Genomic DNA, 25,635 nt, shown 5'->3' on the forward strand with positions numbered 1-25,635 from the left:
GAAGGTAGCAACAAATGCAATTGTGTACTTCTAAAACTCTGACCAAACACTGATCCTCTCAATAGACAGAGTTTTAAAAAATGGAATGTTTAATTATTTTCCACAATTGGGCAAAGTAAGAATGTGATCAGCCAGGCAGACCAGGCAGGAAGAAAATGTCATTAACTGGGGTTTCTATAATTGTTCTACTATCAGTTTACCCTTCGGCACAGCTGGGAATCAAAAGGGCACTGTATGATCATAGTTTGCAGGATGGTGGTGCTTTGGATAGGGAGTAATCTCTAAGGATTTTATTAAGTCAATTTCTGAAACTGTACTCTGGAAAACACACAAACAGACACAGAAACTCCAAGTATAGCTGTAAGGGTAATATACAGTCCTCAATATTTTTTCTCCATAGTGAACATGAATTGTCAACACAGCATCAGTAAGTCAGGATGATGATTGCTTTCCTTATGGACACAAACACAAACATTTCCCAAAACTATCTGCATGAGCTCATAAAGCAGAATAAATCAGATTCACCAACTCAAACAGATCTGCATTCTGTTTCATCTCTAATGCCCCGAAGATGCTACCTGAGATATGAGTTCCCCTCTTAGTCCATTGCAACACTGTTTTATGGAAAGCAGTGATGTCTTACTATTTTAATATATAGTACAAATAGCACCATTTCTTTCAAGGGGCTTAAATCAGTTTATAGATTCATATACTTATGTATTATATTGGGAAAAAAAAGTATCATGAAAGGTTGTTTAAAAAGCACCCACCAGATAACACAAAATATTTGATGAAGAAATGAAAAGCTTTATGATTGCCTCAAACTCACTGAGAAATGCCAACTGGAAAGTCAGTCAGCGTGCACCTCATCTTCATGAAAAGGAAACTAAATCTTAACTGATTAATAAGAGTATTGCTTGTTTTAGAGCACGAGCAAGAAGATAATGCTTTTAACTGTGTAATGGGAATGGGGCCCTGTGCCAGTTAGGTGGCATTTGGGGACAGTTACTCTGGGCCAGACCCATTGGCACACTTCCTACAAAGCACAACAGGTGATTCCAGCTCTTTAACATCTTCAAATTTTGTGATTCTGCAGCATTTCATCTCTAGATAACATTACTTTAAATTGACTGAAGAATGTAAATGAAATTAATGTTATTACCTTGTTTTCCATGAGGCTTAATCTAGTTACTTCACCAAAGTGACAAGGTATGGAAAGCAAAATAGGCCTCAAGAATTAGCCTCTACTTTTGGAAAAGTAAATCTGTTGTTTGGAACCAAGACCTGTTATTTGCAGAGTGGGAGCTTGTTCATCTGTGCAACTGTCAATAGATGGTTCTCACACAATAAGACGTAATGAATTCCAGTGCTTCCGCCTTTGTTACAGAGACAATTAGGGTGTCCTGCTATCCATTATTCATCACTATTGCCGAGGCTCCAAACAGAACAGTAAACAGATCTAAGACATAAATATTCTTCACACTGAAGAATTTATCCTTCTAGGATCATGGTGTGTAGTCTCAGATAACCCTGATGAACTTAATGCTTGTCAGAGATTTCACTGGCATGTTTTCTTCTGAAGGGAGGAAGAGGAGATGCATCTGACCAAATGAGCAGCACGTATGTATCTTTTGGATTAGATTTTACAATTAGATTTTTCTTTTTTATTATTGTTTATTATATTCTTTCTCCTATTTCCTCCTTGTCTTAAAGCAATTTTCCTATCTTACTCACTCTCCACTCCAGGCTCACATACTTACTTTTTTTTTTTTTTTTTTTTTTTTTTTGCACTTTACAGTTTTGTTTCTCTACATTTGAATTTTCCTTTCTTTTCTTTTCCTGCTTCTGCATTTCTGTCTCTGGTTTTTGTTTGTTTGTTTGATTGCCTCCTCCAATAACTGAGTAGCAAATACGAACTTTGTCTTTATACCCTGAAAGTCATATTTTTTTTCACAGAATAAGTAACTTCTCCAAATATTTCTAATTTAAATACTATAGACCCTAATCTAATGTTTACTACAATTAAAGAAGAAGATATAGCTTACCCTCCAACTTATTCTATACACAATGGTTTAGTTTATAATCAGAAGAACAGAATTATCAAACTGAACCCTTCTGTTGAAACTAGTTAAGTTTTAAGGATTACAAATGGATAGAAGTAATCATAATGACACCATTTAAAAATGAAACGTGATTTTTTCCCCGTGATTTTTTTATTGTACACACATTTATTTATTAATAAATAAATAAATAAATGTGTGTACAATAAGCGTTAGTGGTTTATCACATGACAAAATGATTAGGGTGCAGTTAAAGCTCTCATGATGTTAAGTGGGAGAAAACATTCTACCATTAGACAGATCTTATGAAGTAATGCAATCGTATGTGCCCTGGGTTTTAGATATGGATTTGAATTGATGTTGAAGTTATTATACATAAGAAAGAATAAAAGAAACACAAAACTTGGGTCAACATGCCCGGCTGGGGTATGCTTACTGGAAAGTAAAGGAGGCACCAAGGTATGGTCACTGAGGAAAACTGGTTGCCCTTTATGTCAGTCTCAAAAGTCAATAAAATGTTAAGTTTGCATCTGAAATATGTTTGTCTCAGCTCTGGCAGCCACAAATAAACTTTTTACAAAGAACATTTATAAAACCCAACTGATACTGTCTCCTTGGAACAGCCATATTCATTCTAATTTCTACATTTAAACATGCTTTCTTTCAATCTTCAAAGAAAGTTCTGTCATTCTAGATTTCAAGATGGTTGTGAAGAGGAGATGTATCTGATTGTATGAGTAGCACACATGTATCTTTTGGATTAAATTTCACAATTAGATTTCTTCAGAACCTTATTCCCCAGATTAAAAGATATTACTTAGAAATCTGCCCTGCATTCCTACCATTCCAGATGCCTTTCTTCACTGACCATGTCTTGTTTTGGTAGAGCTCTTTGGATCCTCACCGAAGAAAAATTGACTTTCATTAAAATGGTCATTTCTGTCTTTTCCCATAATAGAATCTTGAAAACTACAAGCAGAAATCAATAGAAAGTACCCTACCCTGAAGGGCTCAGAGATTATTGAAGATCCATTGGCACTTAACATTACAAATAATGCCCCTAAACAAAACTGAGATATCATTTACTAACAGAGGTAAGAATTAAATGCAATTGGTTTAGATATATTTTTAAGAGGATGAAATATTGGATTTTAAATTACGATTCACCACTGTAACAAGGGATGAGTAGACAGTAAATAAGCTGACATAAAATAAAATAAAAGATTTAGTTCCTTTGAGGCATTGCTACAGTCTGAAAGGGAACCGGGGAAGATAAAACTAGTTGCTAATCAGTAAGTGTAATCACGATTTCCTAAATCATGAAAATAAATCCTGGTTGCATACCAGAATATTTCTAATGTCTTTCAACTTGGAAAAATTAACAAAAAAACCCATAGAAAATGGGTTATGGACTGTGATTTTTACTGTTGTGATAAAAATCCAACCAAAAGGATATTAAATGTAAGCCAATTCCCCTATACATGACAGTGAGTGCCCAGAATTTTAAAAATGTATTTTTCTTGACGCATTTATTTAAATCTTACTAAAGTCTGTGTAGTAATTGTGTGGCTACAGAGAAAATAGTCTGACTCTGAATGTAAACAGTGACATTATTAAATTAAGAAAAAGTTTATGTAAGTGAAATGCAAATTTAAGTACTATATACAGTTGTTGAGTTTGGACCATTGCATACTCAAATAATGAATACCCTAGTCAAGATATGGAATGTGTCCATCACTCCCTCAAATTCCTTTGTGTTCCTTTCCAGTCAATCCTTAATCTTCCCATCCTATAGGCAATTATTATTGTGATTTCTATCACCCACCATAATTTTATTTTTCCTAATTTTGAGCTTTATATAATTAGAGCTATGCATTGTATATTCTCTTGTTTCTGGCTTTTCTTACTCACATGGTTTTGGGAACCAATTGTGTTTTTTATTTTGTATCAATAGTTTATTATTTATTTCTGATCAATGTACTATTATGTGGCTATACTACAACTCATTTATTTATTCACCTGTTGATGGACTTTTGGGCTATTTTAAATAAGAACTGCTGTAAATACTTTACACAAATCATTTTTTGACATGTATTTCTTTTTTCTTAGGTAAAGATCTAGAAGAGGAATTGCTGGATCATAATGCAGGTGGATATTTAGTTTTACAGTGAAACACTAAAGAGTTTTTTAAGTGTTTGTACCATTCTGTAATCCTGCTGGCAATGCCCGAGAGTCTCAATTGCTCCCCATCCTCACCAACATTTGGTGTTGTCAGTCTTCTCAATTTTATCTACTCTAGTGGGTGTTAAATGGCATCTTACTTCAGCTTTAAATTGCATTTTCATTTTAATGTGCTTATTGGCCATTGCATATCTTTTTACTGTAAAGAGATTATATAAGTTCTCATCCATCTTTTTATTACATGTTATATATTTTATATAGACAGATATATAGATATAGGAACATATGAGGGGTCTTCAAGTTCAAGGAAAGATTCATATTATCTTTTAATTGCATTTTTCCATGAACTTTTGGAAATATCCTCATATTTTATATATATATATGCACACACATATATAGAATACAATTTATTTGTTAAATAAATATATTGAATATTTTCTCAGTTTGTGTCAGTTTTCATTTTCTTAATGGGATTTTTTAAATACATAAGCTTTTTATTTTGATGAGGTACAATTAATTTTTAGTTCTTATGGTTAGTGCCTTTTGTATCATTTCTTATGAATCTTTACTCACCCAAAGTTAAAAAGATGTTTTTGTCTATTTCTAAAAAATTATAATTTTAACTTTTCTGTTTAGGTATGTAATCCAAATCAAATTAATTTTTGTGCATAGTACAATGTAGGGGTCAAGATCCATTTTTTCCCATATTTTTCTTCTTAATTAATCTAGCTCATTTGTTGAAAAGACTTGCTTTTCCCCATTGAATTACTGTGGTGCCTTTATCAAAAATCAATTAACTATGTATGTGAGGATCTATTTATGGACTATTCTGTTCTACTGATCTATTTATCTAATGCCTACACTGATACCACACTGTCATGATAACTGTAGCTTTACAGCAATTGTTAAAATCAGATGATTTGGTTACTCCAACTTTGTTTTTCTTTAATATGATTGACTATTCTAGATCCTTTGCATTTCCATACAAATTTTTTAATCAGTCCACAAATTTAAGTTTGCTATAACTTCGGTTAAAATTTCAGATCAATCTGAGAACACTGGACATCTTTACAATATTGAGACTTCCAATTCATTAAACATGAAATATCTCTCCTTTTACTTATTTGCTCCTTAATTTCTCTTAACATTACTTATGATTGTTTTGCTATAGAAGTTTTGCACATTTTTGTTAAATTTATTCTATTGATGTTATTTAAAGAGTATTTAAAAATTTCATTTTCCATTTTTTGTCAAAGCACATGAAAAATGGCATGACAAGTGATCAAAGTTAACATTGCCAATGATGTGACAAACAGACATTAGGAGCTTCTAATGATGCTCAGAGAAGAACAGAACATCACTTACATATTAAACATGACAAAAATCTACAACTTGAATCAAGTCGGGAGGATTCATCAAACAAACCCAAAGTGAACATTCTACAAAACAGTGAGCCTGTATTCTTAAATTATATTAATGTCTTGAAAGACAAGATAGGTTGAAGAAGTGATCCAGATTAAAGGAGACTAAAGAGACATGACAACAAACTGTAATTTATAATAGTGGTTTACATCCTGAATTGTTAAAAAAAAAGATCAAAAGGACAATGTAGGGACAATTGACAAATTTTGGAGTTAGAGGATGTTAGATATTAGTATTGTATCAGTGTAAAATTTCCCGAATTTGATAATTAGCTGTGGTTATGTAAAAAAAAAAAAATCCTTATTATTAGGAGATAAAATATTGAAATATTTAAGGACGAAGGGTCAACATCTCTGCAAGTAAATTCAAATGGCTCAGCAAAATAAAAAAGTAGATGCTAAATAGCAATGTGTTTATTTGGGTATTTCTTTACTCCATGAACTTGTATTTAGCAAATCCAAAGTGAAAGGGACACCATAAGTCAACAGAAAAAAAGGTGGATAAATGTGGAGGGTGTAATTTCTCATACCTCCATTTATTTTGGATACTTCTGGTAATGTTTCATCATGTACAATGACCTCAACAACCATGAGTAATTTAAAGGGAAAAGTTAGTTGAATCTGAAAGGGAAGGAGGAGATTTATATTACTGTAATTCATAGTTTTTTCTTTTCTTTTTGGATTGTAACACTGCAAAAGCTAAATTTGTTTACAAACCCAATTTTCACAAACAAAGGTGATTTCCTTTATGTTTGTACTGGATCTGCAAAAAATATAAACAATATGAGAATACCAGATACATATCTTTTATTTAACATCCTGGATTTTTCCTGTTATCCTGGTATAATTATTAATAACTTCCCCCTTTCACTTAAAAAAAAAATCCTTTTAAAAAAAATTTAATATTCATTTAACTTCCTTCTGAAGAACAATTTCTTACTATTTAATTTTGATTTTTTGATATTTGCACTTTCCTCTTGAAATTTGAAGAGATTAATTTCTATTTAAACTCATGAAAACTAATAAATTTACTTTGTATTGCAAATCTGAATTAATTAATTTTTTACTGTTTTTATTAGAATGTTTATAACTTTTTGCTTTAATGCTATCACCCCTAATTTTCTGGGGGTATCCCTGCTACTTAATACATATCCTTTAGATGACAAATTTTACATACCATGCAAGATTAATTTTATCACAGGATTATAAATAGACTAACCACATACAACTAAGGCCTGATGGAGAAGCCCCCAAATGATGGCTGTGCACACCCATGCTTTAACAGATTCCAAGATAAAGATCCTTTTGAAAGTCAAGATAGTCTGTGAAGGACTGTTCACATTCAACAATGAACTCAATCTTTTTACCTTTAGTCTATTGCTGCTCTAGTGATTTGTTATGGTTCACAAAATGGTTAAGTTTAATTCCTTTTACTAAAAACCTTCCACATGTTATTTATAGAAGGATTCATTTGTAGTCTTATTTCAAAGAGGTCAGCAGGTGCAATGTATTCTTTAGAGGAATACTGACTCATTTCTCCAGATTGCAAGATACTGTCTTTGTTTACACAGTAAGCAAGTTAGGCATTGCAAGAATGAGTGGCTACAGTTTTAAACTTACCAGATTGGAAAGCTTAAAAAATATTCATGAAAAGCCTGTACCAGAGAATGGTATACATTTTGAAAAATCTAATAAACAATGCCAGATATATGTTGTATTTTGAGTGCCCACACATCCAGTTTGCTTTAAACAGTCCTCGTTTTCTCCCGTTCTCCTGGTATAATTATTAATAACTTCCGCCTTTCACTTTAAAAAAAATCCTGCTTTGGATAATAAATTATATGGTCACCTTAGCTATGGTGCCTATATTTGAATATTTACATCTATATATTTTCTTCAAATAGATAGGTTTCAATTATTTCCACAACTTTGCTTTAAATAAGATTTATCTTGAATTTCACTAACTCATGGAGGGAAGAGGTGTGGACTGAGCTTACACCTCACTGTGTGAATTGAGAAACATTTGCTTTCAAACACACTGGTTTCTAGAATACCATTACTGGAACTGTTTGCAATTTAGCTTAAAGACAGCTGTGCACAAAAGAATTGTAAGAGTCCAAGTTGCCCAGACTGCTGACATTTTCAGGGTAATCACACCTAAATCAAGTTTCAGCATCTCAAAATACGTCGAAAAATAAATTAAATTGTCTGGAATTTGACCGAGACCATAATCACCAGGATAAAGTCCCTGAAATTCCACATTCTAAATTTTCCAGAACTGCTATTGATTTCTCTTTTTACTTACTGATGTCAAAATTTGTTTCACATTCACATTTTTTTCGTTACCCAGCCATACATGTGGCTGCAAATTTCCTTTTGAGTGCAGCACTCAGTAAAGCATATCAACTTAATATGTATTTTAACCCAATTTTTTTCACATATTTTTTCTTTTCATATAATTTTATTTAACACAAATTGTACTTACTAAGTACTAATAGCTGTTATAAGTGCTTTTATGAATATAAGCATATTTAGTCTTCACAAAACCCTATAAGATGGGTTCTATTATAATCATAGTCCCCATTTCACTGGCAGTGAAACTGAGAATAGGGCACTTGGGTAACTTGCAAAAGAACACACACACACACACACACACACACACACACACACACACACACACACACACACACACAGAGTGTACATGTTCAGAATTTGCAACCTGACTCCAGCATCCATGATCTGAACCAATATGCTGTACTTCTTCTTTCTCATCCCATTAAAGCAGGCAAGAAACTGCTTTTACCTTATCAAAGTAGTAACTGAGAGATCAAATGCTAGCCTGATTAAGAGAGTTTGCCTCATGTTTTAATTAATTTATTTAAAGAAATTATTTGTTGAGCAGCTACTCTATGCAAGGCATTGTGGGAAGGAGAGGAGAATTTAAATCATTTGTAAAACTTTCCAGAGGCCATATGTAATGAGATCATTGTATAGCACTGGTTCTTAAACCTTGCTGTGCATGGGAAACACAGGGATTATGATGCCTGTTGTCCCAAAGGACAGTAGGATCAAGATGCTAAAGGCATAAACCCGTTCTCTTGTACAGCAGGAAGCAGGTATTTGTCTAATTGCATTTAAGAAAAGATTAAAAACCCTCCCAATTTAAAACATTTAAATGCCTAAAATCCAGAAACAATTCAGACTTTTCAATCAGGATGAGATTTGACTCCACACATGAGTACTGTGAATGTCAGAGCACCTACATGAACAGGAGGTGGGCTGAGATGGTGCAGTCACATGCTGAGAGCATAGGCTCTGAAAGAAGACAGTCCGTGCTCACATGGTAGCTGTTATATACCACCTTTGTAGCCTTAAGTTACTGAATTTCATCTTTTTCAATCTGCAAAATGGGAACAATAAAATATCTACTTCCTTAGATGTTGTAAGAATTGAAAAAAAATGAAGATTTTAGAAGAGTACTGGCACATAAATGCTCAATAAATGATGGTTATTATTAATGCCATTTAAAGTGCTCAAATCATGCTCTATTATTTAATTTATCCCCAATTATAGAATTGCATGTAAGTTGCCACAGACAGATCATTTAACTAGCCCAGTCTACGAATTCATTAGCATGATACTGGTGTGCATGATTCTAAGTAAGGAAACTAAAATAAACATAAAGAACAAAACTCCAGGATATGATTTTTCACTTGAGTTATGGTTAAATTGGATGTGAGGGGAGAGTGATTATTCCAATTCTGGAACAATGGGATTAGTAGCAAAGGAGTCCTTGCCTGGTAATAATGTAATGTTCTTACTTAAAAAAAAAAAGTTTCTGGTCTTTTTTATTCAATGTTTCTTGGAATCTTTTACAGAAGTTAGCATCTATAACTTCTGCTGGAATGAAAATGAAATGCCTGGGGTTTCTTTTGACTTTTCCAGGTACTGCATACTGCAGCTAAAGCAGCTAAAAAATGACACTTCATCTTCATTCTTCATATTTTAATTTTTAAATTCTATAATTTCAGATAGGGTAATTAAAATCTCTAAGCCTTTTATTTTTTATTTTATTTTTATTTCTGGTTTTGTGTGACCAGTAAGGGGATCATAACCCTTGGCTTGGTGTCGCCCGCACCACGCTCAGCCAGTGAGTGCACTGGCCAACCCTATATAGGATCCGAACCTGCAGCCTCGGCCCTGCCGCTGCGCTCCCAGCGCCGCACTCTCCAGAGTGAGCCATGGAGTCAGCCCAAAATCTCTAAGCCTTTTAGAAAAAAAAGTTTAAAATGTTACCAGGGAGTTTTCAAATACCGTATAAAAGTATTTATGTAAATACTGTAGTCTATTCTTTTATACTTGAGATTAATTTTTATTTCTTTAGCAGAGCCGTATCTCTACCAGATATTTAGCTTTATTTTTTAAAATTGACAAAAAGTCAAAAATTTGAAAACTCTTACTTGGTAAAAGTTTACAGAATGGATTCAGTGTTCCTCACATTTTTTAAAAATGTAGATTAATACCAGAAAGTAATAATATCTCTTTAAATGAAGTATTCTCCAGAGGGAAATTCATCATTGAAGTTACTGGCATCATCCAAGGAGCCAGTAATTATAACAAAATGTCGTGTAACTCACACTACGCATACATTGTTGTGAATATATTTGAAATAATGAATGTTGGTGGGTATGAAATTTCAGCAGGACACCGTCTGTTCACTCCAGAAACATGAACTGCAAATAAACAAGTCCTGCAATTTTAGAATAAGGACTGAGTAAACACCAGGGGTAGGAAAATTGAGGTTGTACATCATGAGTGGCATTTTTGTGTAGTCCTTCATTTGGGGAGCAAATTCTGAGAAAAGCAATATGGAGATCCATAAATTCTACTGAGTCTTGCTTAAGTGACATTCATTATAAAGAACACCTGGAGGGAAGACCCAAGAATTGAGTCACAGCTAAAAAGATCAGATTACCTGAGCTCTGCATGTCTTGGGTAAGTAAGACAGTCTAGGAAGAAAATGATCGTTCCCTGCAGTCCTTTCAATAGTATTATATTAGGATAAAGTTAGCGGTTTATCTAGTAGTGTTGAGTCTCTGCTGCTTATGTATTTCCTCACATATTATTATGTAATTTTGAGTATTTGATGCCACTTATGATGTATAAGTACACTTCACATCTGTTGTATGAGATCTTGCAAACTTTTTACTTATTATGAGTCTGTTACTTTTCATGACCATCACTTTGCATCTGAGCAAAACTAGAGGAATACACATATAGGTATTCAAATGAAAATAACTAGATAAAAACTCTTTTCACTAACCATGATTTTCATCATAGCTTATGTAGATGATAAGAAATATTGAAAATAACTTAAAATCCAACTTATTCCATACAAGAAAGGACAAAAAGTTCAAAGAATTCTTGAACTTCTACATAGTAAATTATTTAAATGGTAAATAATTGGTACCAGTTTCCTATATCTGAGTCTTTGAAAATTGCCAGCAAATTACTGAAATGAAAATGTAAATGTAAAGAGCAATTTTTGAAAGAGAGACCCTGCTGTGGTCAGGACAATGAGCTATTCAAGAGATTCTCATCATTCTCTAGGTTGGAAAATACTCAGCTCTGGTTTCTTCAAATAAGAAAATAAGTTATCTCAAATATTTTCTACATGTGCTTTTTAGGAAAGATGTTGAGTTAAATTTAGTGATCATACAATAAGGAACTATTTTTATTGGGTCAACAAAAATTTTAAAAGAATGTTAAGTTTTGTTATACACATGCAGTTTGCAAATATGCACATTTGCTTTGGGGGTACAATTTGACAAGATGTAATAAAGATTTTTAAGATACATACACTGTTTTACCCATAAGTACTTCCAGGAATACAGACTAAGGAAAATAATAGTACAGGTGGCTAAGATGGATGTACAGATGTTTTTCCAATTGTAAAAAGCTGGAAATAGTAAAGTGCTCAATAATAGGGTGTGGTTGGTAATATGATATTTCCTTTAATATAGTACTTTGTGGACATTAAAATAATTCATGGGCTTTCAATGTGAAAATTGTTATGAAATCATTAAAGCAAATGCATGTTCAGGACAAATTTCTCAGTGAGGGAAACAAGCTACAGTTTGGTCCCTATAGTGTTTTCCTGGCCTTGTTAAAAACAAAAAGACATCCACATGTGGCATGCATGCACACGAATGTATTTGTATGGAAAAATTATAGACAGAATACATGCCATGACTTTAATTATGGATATCTGTTAATTTCAAGATTAAAGGTCTTTATATATATATTCTATCCGTATTTCCTAATTTTTCAACAGTGGAGTTAAATCACTTTGACAGAGACAGAGTAGAGATATGAAGTCCCTGCTGAGGTGGTGAAATCCTGTATCAGGATGTGACTGATGAAGTGCCTTCTGATACCATACAGGCTTTATAATCTCAATCCTTGATTCAGCATTTGGGAAAAAGAATGAAATGTGTTGGGAGGTCAGTGTAAATACGAGACTGTTTTCAGTGTGTGGAAAAAGATAGCAGAAAAAAGACATCAGAATAATTGCAAGGCTTTATGAGTAATTTATCATATGTATGTAATTGAGGAGATCCAGGGAGGGCTGGATGGCTTGAAACCTGAATATATCATTACGAGAACATGTACACATACTTTTCCTTTTACTGACTTGTGGATACCCCATCAGAATCAGCTGACTGTGTAGGCATTAGGGATCTTTCTGGACTATTCTGACCATTCCTCTTTGTCCTTCCTCGCTAAGAAGGATGATTAATTGTTACGTCTTTTCAGAAAGAGATGCAGGTTACTGAGTATTATAATAAACTGATTTATAATATACACGCCATATGGAAGCAAGTTATTATTTCTCGGTTAATAAACAACATAAGTTGTTAATTTTCACAAAACCCTGATACCTAGCAAAATGACTGGCACAAGATGTTGAATAAATGAATGAATAAAACAATGAATGAGACTTTTCTAGACTGCCACTTACAGACATTTTCTTTTGGAAATAGGCGTATTCCTGGGTTCTTTTAAATCTATTTTCTGCTCTCCCACCATTTCCTCTATTTTTTAATAAGTGCCTTAATAAGTCCCTTCAAAATGTTCAACATTGAGTGGAAGAGACAGACATAGAAATGAATTACTACAACATAATTTCATAAGTGTTCTAATACAGACAGGGAAAAAATGTCAGGAAATATGGGAAAGTCTGTCTGAGGGATTCAGAGAAGACCTTAAAAAGGAACTGAGATTGCAGATGCACGGAAGTTTGCTTAAAAGTGGAGGAGTGTTGGTGGAGGGGGCAGGGAGGGGAATGAAGGCTACCCCAGGAGGAAGGGACCCAGGGAGGAGTCCTGAGGATAGAAACCTCTGGGAAGAGCCCAGAGACACAAGATTGTAAGATGTGTGGCAGGAACTGAGCCTGACATATGGCTCAATATGAAAAAAATCAGAGGTGTTTTAAATAAACTGCAGATTCTCTACATTGGTAAATTTATGATTTCTCTTTTAAATACTAGTGGTGAATTTTGTCAAATCACATAATCCGGCTAGGAAATAAAACTTTGTTGTGGGAAGGACAGAAGAAAAGGACACTCTACAGCCCCTGCTTCTGAATCATACTTCTGTATAATTTTTTTTTTTCCTGACATCCTGGATAAGGACTAGAAAATTAGTAGCTGAGGGGCCCTTAATGATACATGTCCCCCAAATCTAAGTTGACCATATATTTCATAAACCGAAATTGGGACACTTTTAAGAGTAAAAGTGAGTGCCATTAATAATTATGCAAATATTATAGACATACTAGTTATCTTCACTCTTATAAAATCTAACACCTTGCTGGACAGAGATTCATTTTGATTGATAGAATTATGTTTAAAATGCAAAAGTTCCGAGGGTTAATCTTGCTTCATTCATCATTTGATGTGAATTAAATTAATCAGATTTACACCCTACATAATCAATAGAATCTAAGATTAAGAAGTAGAATTAGGACATATAAGATGGAGTAGGGTGAGATTTTAAAAGTCTGTCATTTGGAGGTAATATAGTAGAGTCTGAAAGCATAGACAAATCTAGATTTTAGACCTTACCTCCATTTTGCTCTATGATCACTATTACTTTACTTTCTCTGAACCTCAATTTAACTAATTCATAAAATAGGATGACATCTAATCCCAAAGCTGTCATAAAAAGCAAACAAAGCAATTTATATAAAGAACCAGTTACAGAATTGGAACTTAGTTAACATTAACCCTTTAGGAGAAGATCTATATTGGGCTATTGTCCTTGGACTACAACCACAGGAATTAAAATCTGGAAAGCATATCCATAGTGTGTAAACTCTTGTATAAATGCATAGCTAAATCAACTGATTAATATTATTAAAGAAAACAGATGGTGTGTATAGAATTTTTTAGCAAAAGCAGAAGAAATTTTAAATAGTTTAGCTAAGAGAGGTAAACGGTAACCTGATGAAAAATTATTCACATGATGTTTTAATCTGTTTTGTGTTGTTATAACGAAATACTTGGAACTGGGTAACTTATAAAGGAAATGAAATTGATTGTTTATAGTTTCTGAGGGTAGGAAGTCCAAAGTCCATCTGGTGGTGGCGACAGTGGCTCAGGTGTCTCTCATTGCAAGATGGTGGACGCAGAGAAAACAGAGAGAGAGACAGACTCTCTTCTTTTAAAGCCCTCAGAACCGTGCCCCTGATCACCATTTTTGATCCATTCACTATGGCATGGTTCTGCAATCCAATCACCTCTTCAAGACTCCACTTTTCAAATACCATAATAGGATTTCCCATTAGTGTGGGCTAAGTTTCTAATACATAAAACTTGGGAGACAATTCAAGCCTCAGTGAGTTTTGGGGGGACACAATTCAATCCACTACACATGACATATAATATTGCATAGTTCTAAGGTTAATTTTAGCAATTGATATGATCTTAATCAGTATATAAAAATACTTTAAGAATATGATTTCAATATGCTAACTTTTCTAACACATAGGTTTTTATTTTTTTTGTATATAAATATGTTATTTAGCTTGTCCTGGATTTTATTCTTTATTTGTCCTTTGTTACTTGTTATAAAACTACCACTAATTTTATAACTTAATTTTTGTCATCAGACTCATCATCTTGGGTCATTAATACAGACTTCACTAAATATATTTAAGAAGAGTGTTTGGAGCATAGAGAACAATGGCTTGTATGATGAGCAGCAGACCTTCTAAATTGTCTCTTGAACCCATGTAGTTATTACATGTGTCTTAAAACCAATATTTCCAACAATGTAGAAGAATCAATGTTGTACCAAAACAAAGAATGAGAAATAAAAACACTCTTAATGATCCTGAGGGAAAAAGAAAAGAAAAGAAAAAAAAAAAAAAAAAAACAGGAAAAGTAAATAATAAAGTCCACAATGGTAAGAGTCCACTTGCTGCGACAATGTCTTCTTATTGGTCATCCCTGAAGTAAACGCAGGTAAACAAAAGCAGCATGGCCCAGAGAGCCTTGCATATCCTGCCTGACACAGTCTAGTTTGAGATCATTCTACAAACCAAGCCAGCTAAGGGCAGAAATGTACTCACAGTCTTCTCTCACGCCTCCCTCAAATTCCTGCCCACCAAGCACCAACCACGCTGTTTTTACCCATTGCTTAGTTAAAAGTAATGTGAGACATTCTACAAACTGTGGAAACCATGAAAAGAACAAGTTTGTATAAAGGACACCTACTTTAACTGGGGAATGGTCACAGGGGCTGCCTCAGCCGTGATTTGAGCTGTCAATGAAAGAGCACTTTGCTTTTCTTCTTTAGATATTTTATGTAAATTAAGGGATGAAGAGGAGGATATTATGGAATGTTCAGTCATGGCAATAGGAGCCTGGTACTGTTTTCTCATAACCTACCTGTGACAAGCAAAAATTTAACTTCCTTAATTGTTCAGAAATAGGACATATTTTCTCACTATGGTAATTAATGTCCTACTGCTGCTGGATTCTCTTGCTTCTCAGCAGCTCAGTTCTACTGCTAAAGCACAGTAAAGAGAGAGAACATTTATTTGACAATTATAATAATTAATAATTAGTGTTTTAATTATAAATAATTAACTTTATTGCTTTAGATTTTACCCTGTCATTATTATGTAACCCTGAGATCAAGCTACATTGTTTATTAAGAATTTTCAAGAAAACACTGAGGGATAAGATGTTGTACTAGATATAAAATGCCGGTGCTAGTGCCTTGTGCAGTCAGTAGAGAACTGTGTCAAATACAGCAGTTAAATCAAGTCTGAAAAGAGCAGAAGAGAACTCTGGGTTTGGCTATTAGAGACTGTTGAGACACTAGTGAGTCATTGGTGGGGTGGCAAGTGAGTGACTGTTGAGTAAATGGCTAATAATTCCTGGTTAATATCTTTTCGCTAACTCTTCATTAAATATTTTTCTAGCTTTTGTATAGTAACGGGCTATAAAGATGATTTAATATCTTAAATTATTAAACAAGGAAATATGGCCATTAATAAAATTAAGGTGAAAATTGTTTCTTAAGAATATGTTAGAAGTGTTTTTAAGAAAATAAGAAAAATCAAAACATCACACTTTCTCTATAACACACTCTTCCCCGGATTTCCTGATTTTAATCTGTTTCTTGTTTTCCTAACTCCATTTTTCATCCTCTCCTCATTCGTCAAATGAATACTAATTGTACACCTACTTGGTACCAGGCATATATTCTGGACACAGAAATTAATAAGTCTTAGTATTTTCTCTGAACAAGCTAAAAAAATAGATAAAATCAACTACAATAATATGCAATAACATATAGCACACTCCAGATGCTACCCTGGAGTCAAGAACCAAGTGTTGTAAGGACACAGAGGTTTGGACAGTGGGGACATTGGGAAAAATGATGATAATGATTTCTTTAGGGTAAGAAGCTGAGGTAAGAGCAATTCATTTAGAGAGACCTTGAATTGTTTGTTACAGACAACAAAACACTTCTGAAGGTTGAGTAGAGCCTTAGTAGCATAAAAGTACATGGCTTCTCTAAGAAATTCTGAGCAATCAAGAATGTTTAGAACATAAAATTTGTAGGAGAGACAAAGTTGGCAATGTATTTTCAATTAATTAAAATTTATTGAGCATGCTATGGGCAAGAAGCCATGCCAAAAATAATGCTACATACTTTATTGTTTGCAACACATTTAATCAGCCTAACAAAGTAGATGTTATTCTCAAATACATATTGGAAAAGGAAATTGAGGCATCTAAAAGGTAAACTTGGTGAAGTTCACCTAGCTATGTTAGTGTCAGAGCTGGGAATCCAGCTTGGTTCCTCAAGATGTGTCAGCTATGACATAAATGCATGTGTCCCTCCAAAATTCACGTTGGAACTTAAATCTCAATGTGATAGTATAAAGAGGTGGGGCCTTTGGGGAAGGAATTGAGTCATGAAGTCTCCACTGTTATGAATGGAATTAATGTTCCTATAAAGATGCTTCAGAGAGTTGGCTGCCACTTTTTGCACTTCTGCCTTCTGCCTCATGAAGACACAACGAGGCACTTTTTGGAAGCAGAGGCCAAGCCCTCACCAGAACCAAATTAAGTACCTTGAACTTGGACTTCCCAGCCTCAAGACTGTGGAAACTAAATTTCTGTTGTTTATAAGTTACCCAGTCTAAGGTATTTTGTTATAACAGCAGGAACACACTAAAACAATACCTTACCTGAAAACCCATGTGAGTTCAATTGTGAAGGCCACCAAGCATCCTTCGAAAGAGTCTAGAACTTTATCTAGAGGGCTTTAATGAAGTAAAATAGGTTTTAAGCCAGGAATGATATAGGTGCATTGAGAAAAAGTAAGGCAAATTTGTTAGGAGCTCAGACTCCATTACCTATGAGCTATGTGGGATCTGGCAAATTACTCAGTCTCTCTGGGTCTCAGTGTTTTTGTTTTTTGTTTTGCTTTGTTCATAAAATGAGGATATTAAGAGTATGTATTTTGTGGGATTGTTGTCTCATTATTTGATACATGAAATTCATTTACAATGATTCGTGGCTCCGAATCATGTTTCAGGAATAAATATTCTCTGATAGTATTGTGGAGAATGGATTAAAGAAGAAGTAAAACTGGAAACTTCAATACTTCAGAAGAAGGATACAGCAGAATTTAATAACAATACTTGGCAGCAAGTGGAGAAATGAGGTTGGCATTATGAGATATTTCAGATGTAAAGGACTTGGTGATCAGTTGGGATAGGGAGGACAGGGAAAGAGAAAACCAGAAAATGACCCCAAGCTTTCTAGTTTACATAGCCAGATGAATAGTGATTCCTCAACACTTCAAACTCCAACTGCTATTTTCCTGTGGCTCAACTATCCCAGGACTCTTTTGGCAGGCCGGCTGCCAGCAACTGATTCAGTGACTATTTACAGTAAACAACAACAACAACGAAACCTAAAAAAAAAAAAAAAAAAAACCCTTGGAAGCCAGAAGAAGCATGTTTCTCCCATTAAACCTATTGTATCCCTATACCCCTAAACTGACCCTGTTCCCAAGCCCGCTGGGTATAAAAATAACTTAGCAGTTATCTCTCAAGCTGTCAGACAACGTGGCTTCTTTTTAGCACCAGAGTTGCTTAGAGGTGTGGTGCTGGTGGGTGGTGAAGATGAAGTGATGAACAGAACTCCCCCACAGTTTTAGGACACTTTGGTTTCCCTGGGGACAATACTGAAATCAAGTTTTCAAACCACAGGGAGGAGTGTTTCCTGAGAATGCTTATTTTATCAGCAAATACAATTGACCAAATTTGAATTCTGTATAATATCCAGAGTCCATGAGATGATATAAAATTTAGGTATGTACAAGCAATTGAATTTTAGGATTACTGTTATTATAATATCTATCAGATAGAACATAGACGTATACAAACAGAGAGTTAAAATGAACATCAGAATAAATTCTAGGTAAGATTTCTCTGGAAATTTTTCCTATTGCTTGAATTACACACACACAAAATATATTTCTGTTCTTGTCTGAAAAACTACCATCTGTACCTCTACCACACAATCCAAGAATTAGGAGAGCTGAATATTTTATATGCCATATAACTTATATAAAGCTGTTAAAAGATTTATGTTTTTACTATTAAAACTTGAACTAAACTGCATTGCTTCTTTATTAAGAAATTATTATGTATAAGTGACAAAAGATGACAGGAGATGCCCACAAACAAGTTTCTTCTAAAGCTGGGGAATAGAGAAGGAGTGGTAATTGACACTACACTTTGTAGGTTCTCCATATATAAAAAGCTTACTTTCATAGCCCATATATTCTGTTTTCTTTAGAAACAATTTCATGAAAATATCTGGGTTTTAGAAGATAAAAATGAATGTTAGTCACTCTCTAATACAAATATCCTGAAAGCAGAGATCAGGTTGTATCCTCCTTTGTATCTCCTCCTGCGGTTTCTAGTGTCTAATACACCACCTTAGAGAAAGGTGGCCCTCAATATGCATCTTCACCTTTACTCACAAAAATATAGCACTTTATAGAAGACCTTTCCACATAATTCTCAGAGAGGGTAGATTCAATGCTATCAAACCAAGACCTCTTCTGAGTTTAGTCTAATTAAATACTGCTTCTGAAAGTTTGCACTGATCCCTGTCTGAATCAGGCAAGGACTTCCCTCAACCCCTTCTCATTCTTCAGTTCTTTAAAAGTAGCAGAAAGATAAGAAAAAGCACTACACATTTCTGATTTGTTAACAAAATTGTCATTGTACTATGGCTGAAAACATTATGGCAAAAATACATGAATGCTCTGACCTCTAAAAGTCATATGTTTTAAGTCCTGCTTTCCTGCTGAGTAAAGACCCTTATTTCTCCTGGAGAAATATACTTTGATTTTCCAAATGTTTAAAGTTGCTGGGTAATTTAAGGATTTTAGGTCAAAGTCACATATCTAAATATTCCCAGAGGGGTTTAGCCCTTCAACTAGCTAGCTCTATTCCATGACACACCCCAAACCATATGAGCAATAAACTAAGGGATGGCCGATTAAACTATTTTTTCTGTTTCTTTTCTATTCCTATCATCTACAAACTATGAACTGTTCAATAACTGAAGTATTTGCTATTTTCTTATTACTATTGCTAAAAAAGGTGTTTTAAAGTGAATGTATTATGCTATTAAAATGCATGCCCATCCTTATATAAGCCTTAGTGTAATTATAGTTTTGTATAATTAGAGTTTTATGTCAAAAGATTTACAGCTTTATCACCTCAAGCAATATTTCACAGCTGCCAAAAATGATTTATGCAATAATGACTTAAACTGTAAAACAGAATCCTCAAAGGAAGGGCTGTCAAATGTTCCTACTGTGAATAACCAGGTTTTAAAAAATTGATATTCTGATAAACAGCAAGTCCAATTGTACCTAGCACAATCCCACAAAGGAGCATGTTAGGAAGTATTGCTTCACAATGGTGATCCTGCAGCTCACCGTAGACCGCATCAGTGTGAACTGATTGCATAGATCACAGGGTTTAAACTGCTTATAAAGCCTCTGGGCCACTTTGGAAAACAAGCTTTCAAAAATAATGACTTGTTCATATTTTTGCTACTCTTGTATGAGTGAATGGAAGTAGTGGAAAAAGAATATCTCAACTCTTTGTTATTTTGATGAGTATGCTTAATACATCACTCTTCATATTCCTGTGAAATGCTAAATAAAGAATAAGTAAGGGAAGCATTTACTGTACACAATTAAGAAACCAAGTAACTCCCAAAAGTAAATGACCTCAATAATAAAGCATTGAGGAAACTTGGAGAGCCAAACAAATGAAAATGTTGGGATTTTTTTCTTTTCCTGCTTTTATAAATGTAAACTAGCTGTCCGGTCTCTAAGTAGCAAGACTATGAAAGCATTTGAACTTCATAAGCTCTGACTGATTTTGCAGTTGCCATGCAAATAAAACCAATACACTCTGAAGAGTCTATTCAAGGTATATGAACCAGCAGCAAAAACACAAGATTATTACATTCAAAGCAAATACGTATGACTGTGTCTTCACAATCAATAAAGTTCATTCAAAATAATCTTTTTCTTTGGAAAAAGAGAAAAAGCTTGTCCCATCCTCTCATGTTTATCATATCAATTAAAGCTAAACAGGCAGTAGGCTTTAACATTTAAAATACCAAAGTCCTTAAACTGAGGCACATCTGAAAATGAAGTCAACAGAAACTAAATTGTCACTAAAGGCTGATATTTCTATACCTACACAAACTTCCCAATACAGATTCCTTGTCTGAAAACAGGGGAGTTTTAATTTGTACAACCAGGCAAATCACTCAGATAGAAAGGATTGCATAAGTCAATGTACTAACATTTTAACTACAGAAATATTTAACGACAATCATGTTTGTGATTCCATATTAAATGGCTTCTTAAAGGTGTTTTGAGATCATTTTGAACACTGGACATTGTATAAATTAACTAGGTCTCAAAACATCTCTATTCCACTTACAGTGTAAATGGATAACAACTTCTATTTGAAAACACAGTTTATTTAGTATCTAAATGGTTTGAGCAGTCCAGATTAATTTTATACTTAAATTCTTTACACTGAAAAAGTTTGAAATGTTCTAGAAAACATAATGACCAAAGATGGACCAACATGCCCTGAAGTAAACATAATATAGACGGTGTCAACATTATGATGAGTATTCAGGTGGGAAAAAATGCCAGGCTTTCAAATTATTCCAAAAGTTCAGATTGTTGGCATCAGATACACAAAATAAATGAGTTTCATTTGGGTAGATGAGAGCCTCAGTCCAATAAGTGTTTTCAAGGCAACAGAGCAATTAGGATACTTCTAGTATGCCAACACTACTGATTGAAAAGTAGAAGAAAAATAGGAAGAACTTTAAAAACAATATCTATACTGTTTGATAATTATATAATTGCTTTCATTACAGATTAATACAAAGTTATACAAACCTGTTTTCAAGTAATGCTTTGTTGCACATTACCACTCAAGTTCATGTTAAGGAAAATTCAGTGATTATGAATTGTACATTTTCTATAATGAAACATATAATTATAAATAAATAACAGGAAGAGTTAAACCTTTTCAAGCTGTTTTTTTTTGTCTGTAGTTTACCAAATGATGAGTCATTATATGATACTGGCTATAGCACATCACATATTTACCCCAAACTTAAGAGTTTTCTAAAAATCTGAACATATACCCCTCCGTCTCACGAATTTCTGTCAATGGAATAAAAGGAAACAGACGATGATGCAATATAAACAAATTAACTACAACATGCATATATTTTAAATTGTTTTTCCTTTAAGCTCTAATTTTCAAATATCATTAAGTGTGCACATTTGAGAATGCATATACGTTAAAATGGGTATATTTCAGTATTCATACATGTGAGTTCATATACATGTATATTGTGTATTTCATGCATGCATGTCCATATAATGTGTACATTTTTAGAGAACTATTATAAGTCTAACTTCTGATGCTCTAATAGCAAGCCTGAAAGGAGGTGTGCCCTTGAAGTTGTTGTATGACCTTAAGCTTGAGAGTCCAATTTTCCTGCACCTATAAAAATGAATACTAATAATTCCACAGTATCATAGTTCCTTTCTCTATATTTCTTATTTTAGGATAAATTTTAAATTACATGAACAGCCTTTATTATTTTAATATATGTATGTTTACTGAACAAGTGTCACAAGTTTCTACAAATCATCCTTAATCTTCTATAAAAAGGAGCAAAAGAAAGAAGAGGTGATGCTTATCAAAGCTTTAGAGCCAGGAAACACCTATAACTGTAATAGTTTTAGTTGCATATATACAGTTTTCAACAAGACTTTGCTTTGTAAAATATTTTCAAGTTCAAGCAAATAAAGCTGTATTTCTTTCTCTCTTACCAAATATACATCAATACAAGCAGTAATATTATTCCTGAGAGGGGCGAGCATATAAGACTGAATTGTGGCATTTTGTCCTCAGTGACATTAAGTTACTGCATTTTTGAAGAGTTCAGAGTACCCTTATTTAAAGAAGAAATTGCTTCTACTAGTCCACTAATGAAAGTATCCATACTTCTTGGATCCTATAATACTTTAAACAAAGTATAAATCTACAATTGAATATTTGGGACTTCTTTGCAAATCTGGAAAGTAATCAAAATTTCTTTCCAATGGAATCAAATATAAAGAGTTCTAAATAGATGAACTTTACCATTTTTGTGATAGTAGGTGACCTCCACTTTCCTCTCCTCTGACCCCAGCAATGCCTGAGCAATTTGGGCAATATCATGCCTTTTGGTCTCTGGCCCATGGAGAAAGTCGCAGGTGCATGGCTTCTGCATGACATCTGGCCTGGAGAAACCAGTCATCTCACAGAACCCATCATTGCAGTAGATGATGGCACAGTTCTGTACTCTGGCATTTGCAATGATAAATTTTTTATCTGTAATAAGAAGACAGTGAGGCATTCTTTAAAAACTTCCACAAGATTCTCATAAACACTAAAGCAATTTGTTGCATAATAAGAAGTCTGAAATGTAGGTATTTCCTCAAATTGTTAATTGCCTGGAACTTTACATGGAAAACAAACAAACAAAAGCCCCACAAGCCCCCCTAACCTTAAATGTGAGATTGACAGCCCTAAGTAATTTTAACAAAAAGTATTAAAGAACCACTCTGCAAATTGTAAGAATAGAATTTCCCAATAGTTCAGTTCTCAAGCCCTGCAATTCCTAGGGGTCCTAGTGGGCACTCAGATAAGCAGCTGGCCCATTGATGTTTCCAGAATGCCATTTAATTATAAGGTAAATATTTTCAAAGCCAAAACATTGAAACATCTTGTAGCTGTCAGATTTCTCAGTTCAACCTTGGCCCTTAGAATCCAACTTTGTCAAAGTAGTTATTTTTATTGGTGTGGCTTTTCTCTATCCTTCTAAGATTAAAAAAAAAAAAGAAGAAGACAATAGCTTTAGCAATGAAACTACTTTACCTTTATTAGCAGTTCAATAATGCAAAAGTTCACCTTTTCATAACATATAGTTTCCAAAAGAAAAATATTTACACACACACACACAGTAAATATCATGTACCTTTTCATTTTTCACTTTGGGAATTTGAAAAGTGAATACCTTTTCACTTTTGCTTTGGGAGAACCTTGAATTTTTGTACAGTAATAAGAATTTTAATACAAAGAGCTTATAAATTTTGATCACCGACTATATTTGCTATTTCCAGAGAGAATGTGAAGCAGGATACACAAGTTTATTTTAAATACAAGGAATCAGATCTCATGTCACTAAATGTAGTGTTGGAATAACCATAAAAGACACAACAAAAATATGCGTTAATATAGTTTTAATAAAAGGCAGAATGTAAATTGACAAGTATAAGATTTTAATTAATATATTTAAAAACAAGAATTCATTCTCTGTGGTTAGTCCAGATGAGAAGATTACATTTTCTGCCTTTAGTCTTTGTGGAACTTACTTATTACACTTCAATTTTTAAATTTCTAGATGGAAAATTTAAGGGGATAATAATGGAACAGAAATACTGTTTTGAATAATGAGGTGTTTGCATTGGGAACCAGCACAGATGAGATACTGCTTTCCCAAATTATCCTGCTTGGGAAATATTTACATTAATACAAAAAAAAAAAAAAAAGTTTAGCCTCTATAAACTAACAGCAAGCAAACATCCCTGTCATTCCACAGCCCTGCAATTTAACCAAGGTAAATATAGTTTGCATAGTCATTTACATCGCTACTACCATTTACATTCTCTTGTTCCAATAGTAAGGTCTGCTCTGCTCCTGACTTTCAAAAAGTCTACAGTAAAACAGCTTCAAGATGTAAACCCATGTTACACTAGCACGTTCCCTTTAAGATAGTAGAATAGTAGGACATTAAGTAGCAAGGCAGATAATGGAGCAGTGGGAGAAGAAGATTCAAATTGCCTCCTATTACGGAGACCATAATCTAAAATGTAAATCAAAATTAATATCAGAAGGAGAACATTCCCGCTGCCACTCGAATCTCCTGGCTCGATTTCACAGCCCCTTCACTTAACAGAGCCTGCCTGGAGTTGCAGGTCTCCGTAGCTTGGAAGCGGCGGACGCTAAGTGCACACTGTCAAAGCAGAAAGCGAGGGAGAGAAGAGAACAAATGAACTTACTTTGCCCTTCAAATTTCCGTATGATGGTTCCCAAAAACGTGTTTTGTGGTGCCACATGCCCCCTGCGAACAGGCATGTTGACCCCGGTCTTCCGAGGAGCGCTCCCCCCGAGCTCTTGGAGTTCTCCCGGGATCTCTCCTCCGCTAGAGCCCAGGCCAGCGCGCGAGCCGCTCTTTGTGGCAGAGCATCCTCTTTGGAAACCAGAAATCTCTTCCCATTAGCACCACTTCTAGACACCCGCTTTCCCCACCGGAGTCCAATCCTTCCCCTCACCTTCCGGAGGGGCCTCGCACCGGACTGCCGAGTGAGAGGGTTCGGGGGTGGGGAGAGGGAGGGAGGCGGGGTGAGGGGAGGTGGCGGGGGAGGGAAGGAGAGAGGGAGCGGTGGGGGTGGGGTGGGGAGGGGGGCGGGGAGTCACAAGGGCAATCGATCGGTTTCTCTTCTTCCAAACAGCGCCAATTTCCCAGCGCAAATGGGCTAAACCTGGCGGTTGCCCAGAGCCATGGGGAAGTCTGAGGGGGGATGGAAGACTTGTGTGGCTTTTGCAAGAAGGGGAGAAAGAAAAGGAGGTTGGGGGGGGCGGGGGTTGACGTTTCTATCCCCGCCCTCTCTCTCTCTCCCCCTACACACACACACACACACACACACACACACACTCGCTCCCTTTATCCCGAGAGCTTGGGCGCCACCGCAGCTCCTCGGATTAC

General features: G+C 34.6%; 1 protein-coding gene across 1 annotated transcript in view; it reads right to left on the minus strand.

Annotated features, from left to right (window-relative positions):
* Positions 1 to 25,004, minus strand: part of KCNH7 (potassium voltage-gated channel subfamily H member 7) — a 491,077-nt gene extending 466,073 nt beyond the window's left edge. The window contains exons 1-2 of the mRNA XM_063105048.1: positions 24,929 to 25,004; positions 22,968 to 23,198 (exon numbers count right to left, since the gene is read on the minus strand). Coding sequence (XP_062961118.1) covers positions 22,968 to 23,198; positions 24,929 to 25,004 — 307 coding nt within the window. The remainder of the gene's footprint in view (positions 1 to 22,967; positions 23,199 to 24,928) is intronic.
* Between the last annotated feature and the right edge of the window lie 631 nt (positions 25,005 to 25,635).

Source organism: Cynocephalus volans, chromosome 1 (assembly GCF_027409185.1).
Source record: "Cynocephalus volans isolate mCynVol1 chromosome 1, mCynVol1.pri, whole genome shotgun sequence".
Taxonomy (NCBI): Eukaryota; Metazoa; Chordata; class Mammalia; order Dermoptera; family Cynocephalidae; genus Cynocephalus; species Cynocephalus volans.